At 50.2% G+C, this 20,509-nt stretch overlaps 2 protein-coding genes across 3 annotated transcripts in view; both read right to left on the reverse strand.

Moving 5' to 3' along the window:
- Positions 1-20,509, reverse strand: part of NDUFV3 (NADH:ubiquinone oxidoreductase subunit V3) — a 379,957-nt gene that overhangs the window by 342,089 nt on the left and 17,359 nt on the right. The gene's annotated exons all lie outside the window — the stretch shown is intronic.
- Positions 1-20,509, reverse strand: part of SLC37A1 (solute carrier family 37 member 1) — a 62,343-nt gene that overhangs the window by 28,665 nt on the left and 13,169 nt on the right. The window contains exons 3-8 of the mRNA XM_050784445.1: positions 17,810-17,942; positions 17,077-17,155; positions 13,011-13,146; positions 10,290-10,366; positions 9,203-9,369; positions 5,704-5,741 (exon numbers count right to left, since the gene is read on the reverse strand). Coding sequence (XP_050640402.1) covers positions 5,704-5,741; positions 9,203-9,369; positions 10,290-10,366; positions 13,011-13,146; positions 17,077-17,155; positions 17,810-17,942 — 630 coding nt within the window. The remainder of the gene's footprint in view (positions 1-5,703; positions 5,742-9,202; positions 9,370-10,289; positions 10,367-13,010; positions 13,147-17,076; positions 17,156-17,809; positions 17,943-20,509) is intronic.

Below are 20,509 nucleotides of genomic sequence, written 5' to 3' on the forward strand. Positions count from 1 at the left end.
CGAACAGACAAGAGGTGTCTGTGTCCCTGGCACTGAACACACACACCCCACATCATCCTGGGCTGGCTCTCTCTAGATTTCTTGAATAGAATAGAGAAATACCTTCCAATCTCGTTTTAGTCACTGCCTGTGGGCTTTTCTATTGCTTGCTGCTGAACACAACCCCAACTAATATGAAGATATTAATAAAAAGCATTAATTTTGGCACAACTGATACAGGGTTTTGGACCCAATGAGGTCCTAGATTAGGGCACAAAATAGATATCCTAAACCTAAGTAACCTAGAAATCAAATATAAACCAAAAGAGCAAGTCCCCATGGCTCTTCAATAGCACAGGGCAGAAGCATCAAGAGACACATTCTTATTAGCACCCTCAGACTCAAGGCAAATGGTAAAGAATTGAATACTCTCTTTCATATTAATTGTGATTCATTTGAAACAAAAACTAATTAGAAAAATCAAATCTGGATCCGATCAAGGTTTCCAGTTTACAGGAGATACAGGGGATGGAGGAAAACGTGAAACACACCCCAGGCACAAGGTCAGCAAAGCCTCAAATGTGGGAAGCTTGGCAGAAAAAAATGACCATTTTTTATTTTGACAAAAATAATTCAAAGGAGAATAACACCAAACCAAAAAACCAAACATTGAGGTCTTATAAATTAGAAGAGGCTTAAGAGGCATATTAAATTCACCAATCACAAGAAGTGGACCTTGCCTAGGCCTTGCTTTAAACACGGTGCAAAATCATTTATGAGACAATCAGCAGATCTGACCACTGAGTAGTTGTGTGATAACAGAAAGGATTTAGATTTAAAAAATTTATAATAGCATTGTTGAGACAGAATTCACATACTGTACCATTCACTTATTTAATGTTCACAATTCAGTGGTTTTTAATCCAGAGTTTTGCAACCATCACTACAATTTGAGAACATTTTCATCACCTTAAAAAAACCCCATACCTATTAGCAGTCATCCTCCCTTTCTTCCCACCCTAGTGCCTGACAACCACTCATCTCCTTTCTGTCTCTAGGTTTGCCTATTCTGGACATTTCATATGAATGAAATCATATAATATGTGACCTTTTGTGACTGGTTTCTTCTGCTTAGCATCATGTTTTTTGATGCTATTGTAAATGAAATGGCCTTAGTTTCATCTTTGGATTGTTGATTGCTAGTTTATAGAAATACAACTGATTTTTGTATACTGCTCTTGTTTCCTGCAACCTTGCTAACTTGTTAATTCACTCTAACCATTTTTTTTTGAGGACTCCTTATGATTTTCTGTATAAAAGATCATGTCATCTGCAAAGAGAAGTAGTCTTACTTCTTGTCCAATCTGCATGCCATTTATCCTTTTCTTGCCTAACTGTCCTGCCTGCAGTACGATGGTAAATAGACGTGGCAAGAGCAGGCCTCCTCGTCTTGCTCCTGATCTTGGGGGAAAGCACCCGCTTCACCATTAAGCTCCGGGGTGTGGGTTTCATTAGATGCCTTTTGTCAGGTTCAGGAAGTTGCTTTCTGTTCCTAGTTTGTTGAGTGTTTTCACATAAAAGGGTGTTGGATTTTGTCCAATGTTTTTCCTGCTTATACTGAGATGATCATGCAGCTTTTGTCCTTTATCCATCAATATGGAGTATTACATTAACATTACTTGTTAAACCAACTGTGTATTCCCGGGATAAATCCCACTTGATTACGGTACATAATCCTTTTGTAGGTGGCTGAATTCAGGTTGCTGGCATTGAGTTTTGCATCTACACTCATAAAAGATACTGGTGTACAGTTTTCTTAAGAGGTTTTAGTCTTTTGTTATTACGATAACACCTCGTAGAATGAATTAGGAAGTTTCCCCCTACTTTTATTTTTTGAAAAAGTTTGTGAGCAATTAGTATTAACTCTTCTTTCAACGTTTGGCAGAATTTACTAGTAAAGCCATCTGGTCCTGGGCTTTTCTTTGAGTGAAATTTTTAAATTAACAATTCAACTTCTTTACTTGTTTTAGATCTATTCAGATTTCCTCTCTCTCTTGAGTCAGTTTTGGTAGTTTCTGTCCTTCTATGAATTTTTCTGTCTATTCTAAGTTTTCTAATTTGTTGGCATATAGTTCCCTCATAATCTATTTCATTTCGGTAAAGGTGGCAGAAATGCCACCTTTCCTGGTCCTGATTTTGGTTATTTGAGTCTTCCTTTATCCTTGGTCAGTCTAGGTGCAGAATGATCAATTTTGTTGATCTTTCCAAAGAACCAACTTTCGGTTTCATTGATTTTTTTCCTACTATTTTTCTATTCTTTGCCATTGGTTTTTAAGTGTGATAATGGTATATCACATTTTGTTTCACATAAAAGGGTCCTTATATTTTGGAAACATACTGAAGTAGTCAGAGACAAAATATTAACATGATTGCTATTTGCTTGCAAAATACATCAGCAAGAGGTGGGAAGGGGCAGTATTAGAAGGGGCGTTTGAATCAGATTGGCCAACTGTTGGAAACCTGGGTGATGGGGTACAGAGGGGTTCATTATACTGTTATTTTTACCTTTTTATATGTTTAAAGTCTCCATAACAAAAACTTTGAAATATTGGAAAAAATTAGAACTTTATCCTAAGAATAACACTTCCACATGGGAACTTCCCAGAACAAGTCAGCATATCTGAAATCTCTTACAAATGCATTTTGCGCCCATTTGTGATAAAGGGAAGATACTACAGAAGGACAGCAGCTATTGGGACATTGGCCAAACTGCCCTCAGCTCCCTCAGGAAGGCCTGTGACAAGGGTCTTGTCAGTGTCCTGCACAGAGCAGGTAACATTCCTGCAGGAAAAAGAACTTTGGGGCTGTCTGCAGAAGCTAATGAAATATCCCCAGGTATCAGTCATCTCGCCCTCTGCGACCAGCCAACACGGAGAGGAAGGAGGACGAGAAGCTGTTTCTCTGGACCACCTGCCCCATGGCACGTCGGGGACACCTGGGCACCATGGGATCTCAGTGAACTGCTCGGAGAGGATTTGAACAAAAAGAATGAAACACAGGCTTCAGCCCCAAACTCATACACACAAAAGAACAGAAGCAAAGCCCCTCGCTTAGATCTCAGTGAACTGCTTGAAGAGGATTTGAACGGGGAGAATGAAACACAGGCTTCAGCCCCAAACTCGTGCGTACAAGGAGCAGAAGCAAGGCCTCTCGCTTAGATGTGTTCTCATATTCCTAAAAGCTGTGTGTGAGGAAGACCCACCCCTCCCCCAAACCCCCTGCACGCCTGCTTCCTATTCTCAGGCCTGGCTGCCCCTGGTGGGAAAAGCTCTTCTTAGAGGGCAGAAGATGTTCCAGGGCGGAAGGTGTGTGCTGAAGTTCTCGCCAGTCTCGAGACGGGTGATCCAGGCAGCTTTAAGCTACTTCACAGCTCAACTGTACAAGCTTGGAAATTGAAATTCATGCTCGTGGCAGGAACACGGCTTTTAAAAACATTTTAAAATATCAACTATAGTTTTAAAAACATCATATGGTGTTTGACCTTCCTGAAGGCACTGGTTTGCAACTTTCATTTTGTTTCTTTGTTTTTGTCATCAAGTATCAGAACCCTTCTTTCCGTATGAATCATACCCAGGAGCCCGATGTATTAAAAGACAGAAAGAGGACTCTGGCTCCCTCTCCTGCACGAGGCCCGGTGGTGCTCCGGGCGCCGGGACCCAGAGATGATCCAGGCCGGAGGGGCTCACACCTTTCTGTGAGGGTGACAGAGATCGACCAGATGAACTGGTGAGGATTTCACATGGGGTGACATGGAGCCACTGGACTGTGTCATGCAGGGGCTGATGTGCTCTGACGTCTGTTTCAAGACAGTCTCTGCAAGTGAGGTGTGAAGAAGAGATTCTGGGGAGCAAAGTGCATCGTTCTAGGAAGCTGATGAGCAGTGGCTTGGGGGAGAGCTGACGGTGGTGATGGGGACCAGGGTGTGATGAGCAGTGGCTCGGGGGAGAGCTGATGGTGGAGACGGGGACCAGGGTGTGATGAGCAGTGGCTCGGAGGAGAGCTGATGGTGGAGACGGGGACCAGGGTGTGATGAGCAGTGGCTCGGGGAAGAGCTGACGGTGGAGACGGGGACGAGGGTGTGATGAGCAGTGGCTCGGGGGAGAGCTGACGGTGGTGATGGGGACCAGGGTGTGATGAGCAGTGGCTCGGAGGAGAGCTGACGGTGGAGATAGGGGCCCGGGTGTGATGGGCAGTGGCTTGGGGGAGAGCTGACGGTGGAGACGGGGACCAGGGTGTGATGAGCAGTGGCTCGGGGGAGAGCTGATGGTGGTGATGGGGACCAGGGTGGTAGAGGTGGAGGAGGTGAGTGTGTTTCCATTCCACACCCCCTCACAGAGCAGAACTGACAGAACATGGCCAAGGATGGGGTGCGGGGCTGAAGGGGCATTGGGCTGGCTTCTTGGGTCTGGCCTGTCCACAGGGTGGAGAGCAGCTTCCTGACTGAGACGGGGGATGCTGGGGGATCGGTGTGTTCAGAGGTAAAATCAAGAGATCTCTGGTCGTGTTGTCTGAAGGACACCCAGACATCTCCGTGGGAAGGTTGAGTGGCGGTGAAATCTCAGATTGTGGAGTTCAGGGGAGGGGTCACTCTGGGGACAGCATGGGGACTTGACATCAACGCACCTGGGGGCGCTAAAAAGCCCGGGTGCACGCTCCTGCAGTGAGTGGGCAGACAAGGAGAGAGGAGGCCATGAAGCAGCCTGGGGGCACCCCCACATCTGGGGTCTGACACTCGGCACAGATGTGACTAGCATGTTAGCCCTGGGAGGGAAGCCTTTCCCAGAGGGAGGGAAGCATCAGGTCAGATGCAGGTGACAGGTCCAGCAGGGTGAGGCCGGAGAGCTGACCTCCCCATGTGGCCAGGTGATGCTGCTGGGACCTGGATGGGCTGTTACCATGGGGTGGCGGTGGCCTGCAGAGAGCAGGGATGTCATGCCAGTGGAGATGGGGACTGGGGCAGCTGGGAGCAGGCATGAGAGCCAGAGGGACTTCCTTCCAAGACAGCCATCAGTACTACATGAGTGTGCCAGGAATGATATTTGGGGCAGGGGGTGTGTCTGCAGGAGACAAGCCCTGGGCCATGAGAGGGACGTGACTGGTACCACGGGAGGGCTGGCCTTAGCCAGGTGGGAAAGTGGCCAGTGGTGACTTGCTGTGGGCAGAAGCAGCTAGGGCAGGGCTCGTCCACGGCAGCTGACACGATTAGCAATCTTGCCTGCAGGGCCTACGCTGGCTGAGCTGGAATGGCGTGCTGGGCAGACCTCTCAGCCACCTGAGATGTGTAGCCACCAACTTAAGTGATGGCAGCCAGCTGACACATGCATTTTTCCTCAGTCACGCTGAGGCCCCCGGGGAAACCAGGAGGTCTCCACCCCTCAGGAGGCCTGGCCAGGACCCAGCCTTTGGTTTCCCGTAGCATGAAGCCCTCCATCTGGATGGCATCGAACCTCTTGTTTGGGTTTTGTTGATAAGGTTATTATCAGCAAAACCCAGAAGAGAATATTCTCTATTCCTAGAACTGCCAATATTTCGAGGGTGGGACTTCTGTCTCCCCTGTGTGTTTCTGTCTGACACCACAAAGGCAGGAGCAGGCTGGGGAAGTGGTCAGAACACTTGGCGAACTGCACACTGTTCTAGAAGAGGACAAGAAAATAGGGTCCTTACCGTCAGCAGGGTGGAGGAGCACCTGACGTCCTTCGGATCTGAAAGAGTAAACATGAGTCCAGGCTGAGCAGGTCCACCACCATGGCAATGCCAAGTAAGCTACGGGACCCCAGGGCAGGGCAACACGGGAGCACCGGTGGTGAAACTGGACCGTATGCAGGATTCACGTTAAATGAGTGGATTTGAGCTGCTCGTGCCACAAAAACAAGAGCGGGCAGCTGTGAGTTGCGATGGCTATGTTAACTTGCTTCGCTTTACTAGTGACCTTTTTACTATCTCTATGTATCTGTAACACCATGTTATATACCTTAAATATACACAATAAAATTTAATAAAACACAAGATGCCATCTGATACCTTTACTAAATTGGCATTCATTTCAGAAAAAAGCCATTGCCATAGCATGGCAGGTGAGGGCAAGGGCACAGCTTGGCTGGCCCACCAGCGACCCCACACATGCCCTGCCTGTCCTCAGTCACCCGGCCTGGCAGCCCACTTGTGTGCAAGGTGGGTACGGCAGATCACCGCCAGCCAATGCCAACACTGTGAACATGAACACTGCTTTAAATATGGAAAATACTTCCCAGCGTGGCCAATAATCACAAGCAGAGCATGCGGACGCCGTGTGGACAAGCCCATGATTCACATTCAGAGGACAAGCCCCATAAGGAAAGCAAAACCAGGAAAAGCACAGCAGGGGAGCGAGGCTGGAAGAATGTCTGTAATGAGGTACTTCATGTTATGAAATTCATTAGAAATAAAAATGAGTGGAGATAAAACATCTATCTTGATATGGAACAAACATCTTTATGTCAACACCAGGAAGGGAGGAAACTTGAAAAGGAGCAGAACCAGAAGTGAGGCTTCAGCTTGTCCTTTACAGACGCCAGCGACCTGCCCTGAGCAAGGTGGGAACCCAGAGTCAGACCCCAGGGCTCTAGGTGCCGCGGGAAACCAGCCCTACTGCTTCTCGCTCCATCTCTGCAGCCCCCCTGACTACCCAGCACCTTTATCACCTTGGATGAAACTGCTTACTGGCTTGCAACCCGAACTGAGCTCCAGGGCTGCAGGCTTCCCACGGCCAAGTCCATTCCCACACAACACAGGGGGACGTCATGGAGAGGCATGCAGCCGCCGAGCACACTCCTGGTGGCCTCGAGGCCCTGCCCATGCCATAGGGCCAGGTGGCTCTGCACCCAGAGGTCCGCGGCTGGCTGCGGGGTATGCTGCCCTCCTGTCCTGGGCACAGCCCACAGGGCGAGGCCACTGACCAAGGACACGTGGTCGGCATGCTGGGCAGTCCCAATGGTCCACCTGTGATGTGCGGTCACCAATTTAAAGGACATCAGCCAACTCACCCCATTTGTATCCACTCACAGCGTGATGCCCCCAGGGGCAAGCCAGGGGGTCCCCCTGATATGGCTCTTCCAGGACTTTCACCTTGAGAGACTTGAGCACACATGTCCCTTGGCTGGGACACATCTGAGAACAGCTTCATAAAGGAGACTTAGAGAGGCCTGAGAAGGGAGCAGGGGATGCCCCGACCTTTGGAGCTCACCCTGAGCAGGAGACAGGGGTGAAGGCATAGCAGAGAAAGCCATATCCTCTGTTGATCGCAAGAATGGCGCATCTGATGCCTTTAGTACCGACCCAGGGTCGGTGATTCGGGACCAGGAGGGGCAGAAACAAACCAAGGGGTGCTTGATGTTTTCTCCCTATCTGCAAAGAGCTCCCGTTCTCAGACTCAGCATCCAGCCACTGTTGTCACAGCTGGGTCTCATCATTCAGACACAGTGTACCTCCCAGGCACGAGGGGAAAGAGTGTCAGACAGATTCCCTGGGCACGAGGTTCTGGTAGCTTGGTTTTGTTTGGCTAGAAATGAAGCATGCAGCCCTCCTGTAGGTGAGCGGGCCTGTGGCCAGAGAGGACCCAGCGACAGGGGGCATCTGGCTCATTGCTATCTGCCCAAGTTGGATCAGGGAGGCTTATTCACAAGAGCCGAGCTCTCTCCGCTTACAGAGACAAGCATCAACACAGCGCCCTGAATGCCTGGAGCGGGCGCTGAGGTCCCGGCCATTGAGCAAGCTCCTTTCCCTTCCACACGTCCTCTTCTCCCCAGAGCCAGCCCATTTCCAGTTGAGGAAGAGAATAGAAGGCTCCGTGGACTCTACCCTCAGGCAGGAGACAGCCAGGGGCCCCTGTGCGCTAACAGAGAGGCACATTATTCTCTGAGTGGCTGGTGTCTCAAACACCTGGACAGCAGGGGCACAGAACTCCAGGTTCTAGGAATCAGAGCGGAAAACCAGTGGCGGAAACGGCCTTTCTCAGAACTGCAGTGACACACCAGCCAGAGCTGAAAGCCACAAGTTGGCCCACTGGTGAGGGAGCCAGAGCCCCACCCATCCCACAAGGTCCCTGCTCAGGCTGTCCAGGGTGTGGCCAAAGGCTTACTCAGCCTCTGCAGAAGGGGGGAAAGGGGAGCTGAGTGCAGCCCGGGGCCCCCACTTTCTGCTCACAGCAATGGGTGTGTGTCTGAACATTCCTCATCTGAATGTTTATTTCCATTTTCACCAACAGAGAAGCATGAGGTGAGAGTCTCCGAACTCGCAGAGCGGCCGGATGATGGTTATCTTAAAAATTAAAAGGTTAGCTTTTGCAAGACACAAAAAGTGAGCAACTAAATGGAATATGGATTAACTTCTGCATGCAGAGTTGAAGTGATACGCAATGCCCAGCATGGCTGCAGGGAGCTGGCTCTGAGTGTCCCTACCGGGCAGGCAGCAGGAGGGAGCTGTCTCCTGCCGTATGGTTTCACGGTGCTTTAAACTCAGTCGAAGAACTAAGGGTTGAGTACAGCTTATCAGAGTGGCTGGCAGGAGTCGAGCCCCTGTCATGTGACCGCTGGGGCCACCCGGGGGTCTCTATTCTTGCTGTAACTGTCCCGAGTCTTCTCAGCACCAGAGCCTGGCGGATCTCTACTTCAAAAATGAATTTCAAATTCAGTTAAATCAAAAGTTTGCTACTGAATCTGAAATGGAATAAGGGATTTGATTTTCCAAGAGATACCTTTTACCCAGTTAAGATATTAAGTAAGTCTTTTATAACACTGTCCAAGATCTATCTTATCAGAAGGCAAAGAGCTGACCGGGTCCAATTCAGGTTTCGGTGGCAAGATGGGCGTGAGAGGGAACAGCCTGTGGGGAAATGGAAGACTCCCAGGCACGAACGCCTGATGCTGAGGCAAGGGAGGGCAGGAGGACGGGAGGAAGGAATGTAGACATGGGTCACTCCAGAAATCGGGGGACAGTAGAAAATCCTGCAAGACCAGGAGAGAACCGGCTCCCCAAGGAAGTCTCCCTGACAGGAAGAGCGCTGAGGTAGCCACAGGCAAACAGGGCGCTAGGCCACGCAGCTCTCACACTTGTCCCTGAGGCCCACCCGAGCAGGGAAACCCGAGGCCTCCCTTGGTGGGTGGTCTCCAAGGCCACGTGCACTTACGTTCAATGAGGAAGAGAAAGCACACTATCCCCATGGCTGCCATGATGGCCCCAGGCACAACGAAGGACAGGCCCCAGCACGTGGACACCCAGTAGCCAGCGATCAACGACCCCAAGATGTTGCCTACGGAGGTGTGGGAGTTCCAGACCCCCATAATCAAACCTCTCCTGCAACACAACAAAACAGAAGACAGAAGATGGAGCTGAGAAGCTGAAACGAGTCCAGCAGTGCAGGGCGCAGCAGTGCCTGTAAAGCAGGCAGTCAGTGCAGAATCAATGAGGACCGTGCAGACTCTGCTTCCGTGGCATGCAGGACTCGCGATGCTCACGAGAGCTGATCTGTTTATGTGGCCTCAGGCTGTGCCATCACCCATTCCACCTCTCGCTCTGAGTGCATTTTGTACTCAAGAAGAAAGAGGCCTTTCTCTGAAAGTCTTGGAAGGCCTGAAATTAAAATTTGTGCCTCTACAATCAATGAATACACAGTCACTTGATGAACTGTCATTTGAACAAAACTCATGGAGGTACACAGCAGGTGAATGAGGCACAGTATCTAAGACTTAAGACCTGATGACGCCGGTGTTCCCGTTTTAGCTTCTGCATCTTGTTTGGTATCTTCCACCACAAATAAGCCTTTGGCCTGGCTGAGCTGAATTTTACACAGCCATTTACAAATAAATCTGGACTCGCCAGAGGCTGGGTCCCAGCTCTGCTACTTTGGTGCTGTGTGCTGGGTGACGCAGGTTGGGAATTCCCAAACTCCCATGTTAACATGTAGCTTCGGCTTCAAAAGGCCTGGGGCAGGGTCCTGGACTCTGCATCTCCCACAACACCCGGGAGGCCAGATGCAGCTGTCAGAGGAGCCGTCGAGTGACACAGACTCCACCGGGCCCACAGTGGGAGGGAGGAGCTCCCGTCTCGTGGGACACAGGCCATCTGAATTTCAGCAATTCAAGCCCCAGAGGTTTCAGCCATCATATTTTAAAGAGGATACTAAAGTGTTTTTGCTGTAATCAGTCTACAAAAAAACTCAAAGTAAAATGGTCTAGTTTTCATCTGCTATTGGAAACAGGACTGCTTTTCCTCACCTTCCTTTTCCAAACCAGTTGCCGAGGCAGGTGACGACGCTGGGCCAGCCGGTGGTCTGCACCAGCCCGTTGATGACCTGCGGGAGAGGCCAAAGGAGAGACTGACCCACAGGAAGCAGGCCTGGGAGAGCGCCGCAGGGAGGCACACAGGGCTTGCCCCGCTCACACAAAGAAGGGGGTATGACAGCCAGAGATGCACTGTCAATTGTATATTTATATACAGTTTAAACTACGTATGTATTTTTAAACCATGTACACAGGTATCTATATATTTTTCAAAATAAAAGTAATGCATGTCTGTTGTGGAAATTTTAGAATAAGTAGAGAAAAGCAAGGAAAGAAAACCCAGGCAGAACCCCACCACCAGGAGATCACACCTTATAACAGTGTGGGGCCAAGCTTTACAGTCTCTTTTGAATCTAAAAACTTCATAGAAAGAGGCTGGGTGCAGTGGCTCATGCCTGTAATCCTAGCACTTTGGGAGGTCGAGGCGAGAGGATCTCTTGAGTTCAGGAATTTGAGACCGGCCTGGGCAATATAGAGACCCCCTTGTCTACAAAAAATTAAAAATTAGCCAGGTGTGGTGGTGCACATCTGTGGTCCAAACTACTCAAGAAGCTGAGGTGGGAGGATTGCTTGAGCCTGGGACCACTGCACTCCAGCCTGGGCAACACAGTAAGGCCCCATCTCAAAAAATAAATAAATGCAAACTTTTTAAAGAGAGAAAAGCTTTCTTCTCTTTAGAGAACTGTTCATAGAATTGTACGATAAACATGGCTTGTGAATTGCATGTTTTCCCTCACCAGGCCATGGAGAAGGTACTGTTGATCATCATTCTCTGGAATGAACACAGCCTTGACTTCACGCCTGGACAAAGTATCTCCTTCTAAAGAATCCCTGACTTGAGTTTCATGAAGGGACTTGGGGAATGTATTGCTGAGGACGCTCTAGCATCCTGAGACTCGGGGGTGGCTCTACAAGACTGCAGGAAACCAGGGCCAGCCTGGCACCGCCAACCACCTCACTGCAGTAAGCCAGCTCTCTAGAGCAGGGTCCCCAACCCCGGGCACAGACTAGTCCTGATCTGTGGCCTGTTAGGAGCCAGGCCACACTGCAGGAGGTGAGTGGTGGGAGAGCGAGCATTGCCACCTGAGCTCCACCTCCCATCAGATCAGTGGGGGCCATTAGATTCTTATAGGAGCGTGGCCCTGTTGTGAACTGCACATGCCAGGGATCTAGGTTATGTGCTCCTTATGAGAATCGAATGCCTGATGACCTGAGAGGGAACACTTTCATCCCCAAACCATCCTCCTCTCCCCAACCTTGGTCCCGGGTGGAAAGATTGTCTTAAACAAAACTGGTCCCTGATGCCAAAAAGGTTGGGAACTATTGCTCTAGAAGACGCCTGGGAGCCGCTGGTCTACCTGTTGCTGCCTCTGGGCTGACCTGGCTGGGCCTTCACTCCACATGCTGGGACTCTGGAAAATTGTTTTCTCCTCCCTTCTAATTTTCTATATTACTACACAAGTGTGAACTGCTTTTGTAATTAAAATAGCCAAACTTTTCAAGTGTTATGGCAAAATCTTCAAAGCAAAATTAAATACAGTTTGCCTTGATGGTTTTAAGCATTCCCCTGAGCTATCTGGGAGCCCTGGAAGCATCACAAAGCCTGAGATGAGCATCGTTATTTCCCACTGTTTTCCTCGGCTGCTGAATACTGATCCACAGCACTGCTGGGAAGGGCAGAAGCCAGGAGACTCCGGAAGGGCTCCAGCTCCAAGGGCAAGCCAGTATGGGCTGCCCTCAGGCCTCCTCCCCTTCTAGCACCTTCATGATCTCTCCTGTTCTCTCCACTGACTGCCTCATACCCCCTCCTGCTGCCTGACTCCAAAGTCGGCCCTTCCTTCCGCCCTTGCATCCCTCTGTAGAGTCCTCAGGTCTCCCCGCTTTTTCTCTCACTGCGACCCGACCAGCTGCAGGTTTTCCTTTGTAGGCTGGGACCCAAGTTGGCCCCTGAACACTCCTAGGCACTGACAAAGGTGTTTCAGTTGCTGACCCAAAACATGGAAAGAAAGTAGCCCTGGCCCTGGGCCAAATTCCTTAAACCCTCATACAAACTCCATACACCAATCCCTCGCTGCAGACAGACCTGCGTGGAACGCCCTGTCCCGCTGCGGGTCAAGACTATATACTACAGCCCTCGGTACGTAAGTTCCCCTAATACACGCTTTAAACTGATCACCCAGCAGTTAGTGCTGTGTTCTTTGGATTCCCAACCAGCCCCATCTTGGGAAGGTTTGGGGCACTCCCTGGTGGGAACTCCCTGCCACCACTGTTAGGCTGACTCCAGCTAGGGCTTCAGCTGGAGGACACACCCTCCAACCCCAGGGGTCAAATCTTTAGCAAGATGAAACATCTCAAACTTATCCACATGAAGACAGGGTGACTCCTAAGGGCTCTGCACGTCAGTCTCCCTGCCAGGGCACCGACAGGCGCGTTCTTTATGAGGCAACTCCTGAAACTAAGAAACACCTCCGGGCTGCCGGAATTTCCGAGCAGAAGAGAAAGGAAGGACTTATTATGTCAGCTGACCCTGACTTCGGACAGGACGTACTTCTGCCCCTTCCCAGCATCTTGACAGAGGTGACGTGTGACATAAACAACCCACCCTATTCACCAAGGAAACCCCATACATGGTGAGCCATGGACCCAAACCCTTACCTGAGTTACCACGTAGAATCCGAAACTGTGGATGTTGTAGAAATACCCTAAGCCGAACAGGGCGGTGAAGGCTCCACTGGCGAGCATCCCAAAAGTTAGGTAATACCTAATCGGCAGGCGTTCCCCAATTATGCCACTGAGGCGGAGAGAAGGAAAGACAAATAGGAATAACAAACACACCCGAATGTTAACAACCCGGCGGCTGTTTCGTGCCGGATGCTTTCGTGCTGTTCTCTGAGCTTGGGGAACTCTCAAGCCTTACAATTTCCAGGAAGATTTCTTACACCTATTTCCCTATGGAGTGTTTACTCACCAGAAACCAGAGACTGGCAACATTCTAGAAGATTTTATTTCTAGTCAATGTCACTATCTGTCAAATAATAAAATTCAAACGCTCTGACTTATTTATGATAGTTGCCAATGAAAGGAAACAGGAACTTGTCTTGCTAGTTAATCCTGCTTTCACATAGACCATATCCAGTAAATGTATACGATGTCTTCAAATTCCAACTGTTGAACTACACCAAATGTCATGAGAAGAGATCACTGATGACCCAGAGCAAGTCACTCGGCCCCACGAGCTGTAATGAAGTCACCTGTGTTAATACACCTGGCTGGCTGGGCTCAGTGGGGAAGTGGCTTGCAGCTGTTTGCCACTACCACCTCCTGCCACACCACTTTGACCTGATTTAAAGGCAGAAGATTTGTTCCATGGTAAGGTCTGAAATGCTGGGGTGGCATCTCTCTCATCCTTCTGAACAGCAATGCAACTCACTAATCAGCTACCCTTTTTGGTGTCTTATCTTCTAGAGCTGTCTGGAGACTTGGTGGCATAAAGGATGCTTAGCCTCACTAAAACAGCCTCGATGGGGGTGGTAAAGCAGGGCACAGACTTCACAGTCTTTAGCTGCCATCACAGCACACTACCTAATGTTATCCAAAACATCCCTCACTGTTTTATGGGAAATGTCACTATGGACCAACTCAACATTGTGACTTATTAAGTAAATAGAAAAGCTGTAGAGTGTCATGGATGGACGTGAGCCCTTCGCAAGCATCAGAGACTCTGTGGGTCTCGCTTTCTTCTGTAGGGTCACTCTAGGAGTCAGATAAACAGGAAACCTAACACACAGTGACACCTGCCTGCCGTGAACCCCACTGCCGGAGTCAGCTCCAGTGTTCTCAGCTTTCATCTCAAGAACCCACACCAGAGAGCTTTTCCTTCCGAATTCACCAAGTAAAAAAGATCTACCTCAGATCAAGGAAATGACCTTTTAAACACTAAAGCACAAGAAAGTAACTTAAAATTATGACAACATCCAGGTAAAAATTTCAGCTAAAACCTCACCACACACAGACTCAAGAGCATTCCAGAGCTAGAGAGTTACCGACTTCAACCTGCCCACCCCAGAGACCAGGAGCTAGGTCCCTGAGAGGCTGGCTGACCTGCCCAGGTCACAGCACAGCTGGCAGAACCAGATGGGCTCCTGAGAGCTGGTGCTGCTGGCTAGGCTTAGAAGTGTTCTCTAATCTTGCTGTATGATTTGGGCCCACTTTGATCTCTACTGAAAACTTTTAAAGAAAAGGTCTAACTGAACAAACACCATTTCACATTATATGGGACTCATACAGGGATTCAAGTCCATGCTGCACCTGCTTGAACCCTCCAGGCAGTACCTGGGCTGAATGACTGTACCCTCTCATATCTGATTTCATCTGGCGCAGCGAGCAACCACCCATTGCTGAGACCTCAGGTAGGGACTCACACAAAAAGGCCCTTCAATGCAGCAGCGTGTGCCCTTGTTTCAGTCATGAGTTCACTGTGTAGATGTCACATTAGACCAAATTTTGTTTTAATAACCTTACTGACAAGGTGCATAAGAATTATCTTTACCGATAAATAAGCAACAAGAAACCAGTCTATTTAAGTAAAGCAGGCTTTCTGAACCTCAGCACTATTGATATTTTGGCTCCGGTAATTCTGTGGCATTAGGGGCTGTCCTGCGTGTTGTAGGATGTTTAGCAACACCCTAGTTTCTAGCCACTAGATGCCAGCAACATCCCTTCCCTGGCTGTGACACCCACAAACGTCGTTAGACATTACTAAATGTCCCCTAGGAGACAAAACTGCCCCCAGTTGAGAACCAGATTTAAATACAGTTTTCTAGTAACTGAGAAAAACACACTCCCACTTTGGGTCTTTTTATACCACAGATTATTTGTGTTCAGTAAGACTGCAGTCTGGGGAATATAAACATTTGACCTCAAAATGGAGAAGGTCTGGCAGCCTGGCTGAGACCCAGGCCCGAAGGAAGCCCAAGGTACACACCACTCTCTCCAGCTAGGCTCATGTTCGGCTGCGCATCACACACTCTGAGCTTCCAAACCTTTATTATTCATTTGCTCACTCAGACAAGTTCTGCAGCGGGAGGCAAATGCACACGTTCAATAAAGGGAGAGCTATGCGCTCTCCTCCGACAGCAGACACTGCCTCCCTGGGCACCACTCACCCACCAGGGCTCTGAGTGGGGGAGGGGCCAGGTCTTGACGATCCCACACTCTGAGCGGGTCTCAGGGAAGCAGCTAAACATTTATGGGGATCCCTGGGCTTCTCCAGGCTGTAAAGACCTCTGTCTCTGAACAAAAGCCTCTTGGGACTACATGCCTCCATCCCTGGCTGTGGTTTCGCTATGGTTGGTCTCCATCAAAACTTGTGTTGAGGCTTGGCTCCCAGTATAACTGCGTTGAGAGGTGCAGGGAGCTTTGAAGGGCATTTGGGTCATGAGGGATCCGCCTTGACGAAGGAATGAATGTGCAGGAGTAAGTGGCCGCACTCTCAGGACTGATGAGCTATTGTGAGAGGTGAGAGCGGGCTGCTATGAAGCAAGGTCACCCCTGTGCTGTGTGTTTTGCACGCCCTGCTCACTGCTAACCCATCTCACGGGGCCTCTGCCAGGCGACGCCCTCCACTACATTACAGTGTGGCGCGAGGCTCGTGCCAGATGCAGCTGCCCAATCCTGAACTTCCTAGTTAGAGAAGCGCTAAATACACCTTTTCTCATTATAAATTACTCAATCTCAGATATTGTGCTACTAGCAACAGAAAATGGGCTAGAACATCCCTATACTGCCTTAAAAAAAAAAAAAAACCTGGCTGGACTGCCACAACAGCAGTTTTCAATCAGTCAGTCACATGTTCTATGACGAATATAACATTTGCCACCTGCCTTGGTCAGTTCAAAGTGGGATGAAGAATGGGCTGGGCTGGCAGCACAGGCCAGGCACCATTCTGAGCTTCTACATACATTAACTCAATTTTTGCCACAATCCTGTGACATAAGAACTATTATTTCTCCCATGTTGCAAAGGGGAAACTGAGGCCCAAAGAGGTATAGTAACTTGCCCAAGACCACATCCTAGCAGGTGGTAGAGCCGGGATTCAGATCCCAGCGGGTCTCTCTCTGGAGCTCCCCGCCCGCCACGCAGGGCTGCCTCTGCTGCGCTCAGTTCTGGGGCCAAGCTGGGCATCCAGGTAGAGCTGTTCCGCACATCCTGTGTCAACTGCTCCGATCATCAGGTGAAATTCGTTATTTGGGGCATGTAAACAGATGGCAGCCCCTGAACCACAGGAGAGGTCGGGCTCTGCTAAACAGGAAGCTAGTCCCCTTGTTCCTGAATGACCACATCCCAGGATCGGCAGGATTCATGGTAGGTCCCAAACCCCAGGGCCAGGAAAGCTGAGGGCAGCCTGTGTCAGTTGGCACAGTGCCTGGGACACGGAAATCCTCGGCCTTGAGGTCCCGTGTTGTGGGCACAGCACATGTGCTTGCTCTCTCCTAAGCTTGGCCTCATCTTTGGGAAGGGAACAGCAGGGAAGCCACCGGCAAGCGGGGGCCTCACTCCTGTGCACCTGGGCACTTCAGCATAGCGGACGCCTTCTCTGCACAGAGGGGCCAGATAACCAGGAAGGGTCTGGAAAACCAAAGAGCTATGAGCTATCGTGAGAGGGGAGAGCAGGCTGCTGTAAAGCAAGGTCACCCCTGTACTATGTCTGCTTTGTACGTACCTGAGGTACATCCCCACGGCATAGGCGCACAGGAAGGAGTAGTCCAGGGCCCCAAGCAGCTGCTGATAGTTGTTCTTATCTACACGAATTTGAAAATCAACAGGAAAAGCTCAGTATTGTTTAGTGTATGTTCTAGAGCACGGCTATAAAACACAAAGCATCTGTTCTCTAAATCTGGGTGTACTTAGTGAAATGCGTGGTTTTCCACACAGAAAACAAGGCGGTGCATTTTCCGTTCAGTTTCTCGCAAAGGAAAATGAAGTCACCACAGTTTCAAATAATCACTAAATATAATGCAGGCATCATTCAGATGGGATAAAATCCCCATTGTGCATGGTGTCTGCACATTTGATTGATGCCTTTTGTTTTACGTGTCCACTGGCTTTTCTGCAGCACGCCTGCCTAGGCCAGCACCCACACCAGCCCCTCGTGTCTCTCTCTTCTTCCCGCCCACGGAACTATGCCCTGCAAGTCTGAAATACAAAATGCAAATGATCTGCAGCACATCTCCCTATTAAGAGAACCTTCTTTCAGGAGGAACAGCTCCGCACACAGGCGCTACGGACACAGTGGCGGTGAAGTCACGTGCTCTTGGGTAGGAGAGAGGGCTGTCATGGAAATGCAGTTTCATCTGGGAACGGCATTACTGTTGCTAAAATTATTAACAGCGAGGCTGGAAGAACCTTGGAAGGACAGCCGCTTCAGCTCCTGGACGGACCGATGATCAACTTACCAAATGGTGCCCAGCCACAGTCGGTCTCATTGTCAGGGAGCTGGTGGGGGGCGATGGACCCAGACTTGCCGCTCTGGCTGCTGAATCTGCCGTCAGCTTCATCCCAAGCAGTGCAATACTTGTGGAGCTCACCCTGGGATGTGATGGGAGGGCAGAAGCAAGGAGAGGAAGTGCCTTCAGTGAGGCTCAGCATGGGGCACAGAGAGGAACAGTCACCCCTCCTCTCCCAGCAGCCTGCCCAGGCCACCTGCACCCTGCATTCTAATGGAAACACAAGGCGCCGCTGGCAGTGTGTCTGCAGGACCCACAAGAATGCCTGCTGGTGACGTTTCAGCAGGACTCTCCAGCAACCGCACTCCTGAGCGCACAACGAACATAAGCCATCTTCACATGCCACTGGAAGACAAGCCTCAGGAGCAGTTTTAGTCCTAAGAGCTCCAAGCTGAAAGCCGACTGCCTGTCATCCTTGACCACCTGTCCACAAGGCAGAAGGGGTATATTTTCCTAGATTCACACAACTGAATGCTACACACCAACGAAAAAGAACAAGTCACAGGTCCAAGCAACAATGAGGATGAACCTCACAAACATAACATGAAGCAGAAGGCAGACACGAAAGAGTACGGACTGCAGCATTCCACTCATAGGAAGTCCAAGGACGGACAATGAATCCACGCGGCTAGAGGTGACAGTCACGGTTACCTAAAGGGGGACAATGCGGGACGGGGGACGGGGAGCTGTCTGGGAGCTAGAAAGGGTCCATCCCTTAACCTAGGGGATGGCTACCCCTATGGGCATGGACAGATCTGCCAAGCTGGACACTGAAGATCTGTATACTTTACTAAGTGTAAATCATACTTCAATTTAAAAATATCCCTGGGGCAGGGTACCACCCACCCCCCAAACTAGCCACAGAACCAGCAAGCAGGGCCAGGGTTGGAGGCACTTGTCTGGGAGGCGGGAGGAAGGGAAAGCCGTGGCCCTGGGGTTTGGTTACTGGCTGTGTGAACATGTTACTTGCCGCCCCTGCCTCGGTCTCCCCCTCTGCAGACGAGGCTGCTGCCCAGTTACAGAAGTCATTGGGACCTGTGACGCTGAACTCCAGGCTTTTGCACAGAGCTTAGGATGGCATGGCCCTTGTGAAACAAACCCTGGGGAGAGAGGAAAGCTCATCTGTCGGGAGGCAGAGGGGCCTGAGTGGGCTTTTCCTCAGTGTACTCCTTGGGAAGAGGAACAACACCTACAAGACAGCGCCACATGTGGCAGGGGCCCGTCTCGTTGTGGGGGAAGCTGAGGAAGACAGAATGTGCTCTGTGACTGCGTGTCCCTCCCTGGTGGCCTCTGTCACTCCCATGCCTCTCTTCTCGGGGGTCTCTGTAGTGATCACTCTGCACTAGTCAAGACTCATAGGAGCTGGCCCATCAGGCGTGAGTGATGGCAGAAAGTGGGGTCCTTGTGGTCAGAGGGGTGTCCCTTAGGGGGACTGAGTGCCCGTTCAGTGCCCATGATACCAGAGGGGTGTCCTCGTGAGCTGGAACCTGAGAGAGGCCAGGGGTCTGGAGGGCAGTGCACAAAGCTGGCTCCAGGTCAGGGCACAGAACGCTGGGCAGGGAGCCACCCCAGTGACCAGGCAGGCAGCAGTCGGAAGTCCTGTCCCCCTCTCTTCAGGAGGGAGTGGCCAACAAGGCTAGCCACCTTCAAAAGGCCAGGGCTTTTGAATCGAGGCTACACACCCTGATTTATAGCTGGCAGCATGTGGGCCACGTCACTGAGTCCTGGCATGGCACACGGGATGCAGCTGCTCCACCGTCATGTGACTCTGTTGTCATCACTGGGCTGTTCTGCTATAATTAAACACTGCCCCAAAAAAGTAGCCAAGGGCTCTACTTTACAATGCAAAGTCATCATCTGCCCAGCAGCTCCCTTGGCAGAGCTGGTCCTCTCTGGAGGCGCCATGCTGACCTCCTGGCATGTCGGGAGGAGTGCTTTCATTTGCTCCCCGACTGCTTGGGGCCCCCTGGCCGTTCCTGCTTGTGTTTTAAATTCTCCACCCAAGGTGGATGTGAGGGGCTGTGAGTGTGATCGTGAGACCCGGGGCGGGTGCCTGCAGCCCTTCCTCTCTGTATCAAGCTGGTATCTGCGGCCTTTCTCCATTCACCTGCCGCCTTGTTGGACACTTTTCCTCCTCAGTGCCTTCAGAAGTCAGGTGTTTCTGCCCACCTTTCCCTGCTGCCTCTCACGGAAGCCAATCTGGCCACACCCAAAGGCCGAAGCATCGCCACAATTCACCTCTCACTGAAGAAAGCCACGGCTAGGACAGGAGCACAGGACACTCCCCAGCCAAGGAGAACCATGTGCAGGGATAAGCTGAAGTTTCTAACATTAACCTGGCACAGAAGAAAGGAAAAAGAGATTCTGCAGGTCGCCGCTTAAAACAGAATTTTATATCCTTTGTGATTTCATATTTCTGGGAGGAACCACCTGCCGAAAACATATCTGATTAGAAATGCTCCTTTTTTCCCATAAATAAGCAGTAAAGTTTTTCTAGTTTTGTTATGTAATGAGTGGGGGACTCACATCCTGGTTAGGGATACAGGCTTTGGTGGCAGACAGGCCTGAGCTGGGATCTTGGTGCCTCTCTGTGGCTTCTGACCTTGGTGATGTCACTTACACTCCCTGGTCATCAGTTATGGAGTTGGC

Source organism: Macaca thibetana, chromosome 3 (assembly GCF_024542745.1).
Source record: "Macaca thibetana thibetana isolate TM-01 chromosome 3, ASM2454274v1, whole genome shotgun sequence".
Classification (NCBI taxonomy): Eukaryota; Metazoa; Chordata; class Mammalia; order Primates; family Cercopithecidae; genus Macaca; species Macaca thibetana.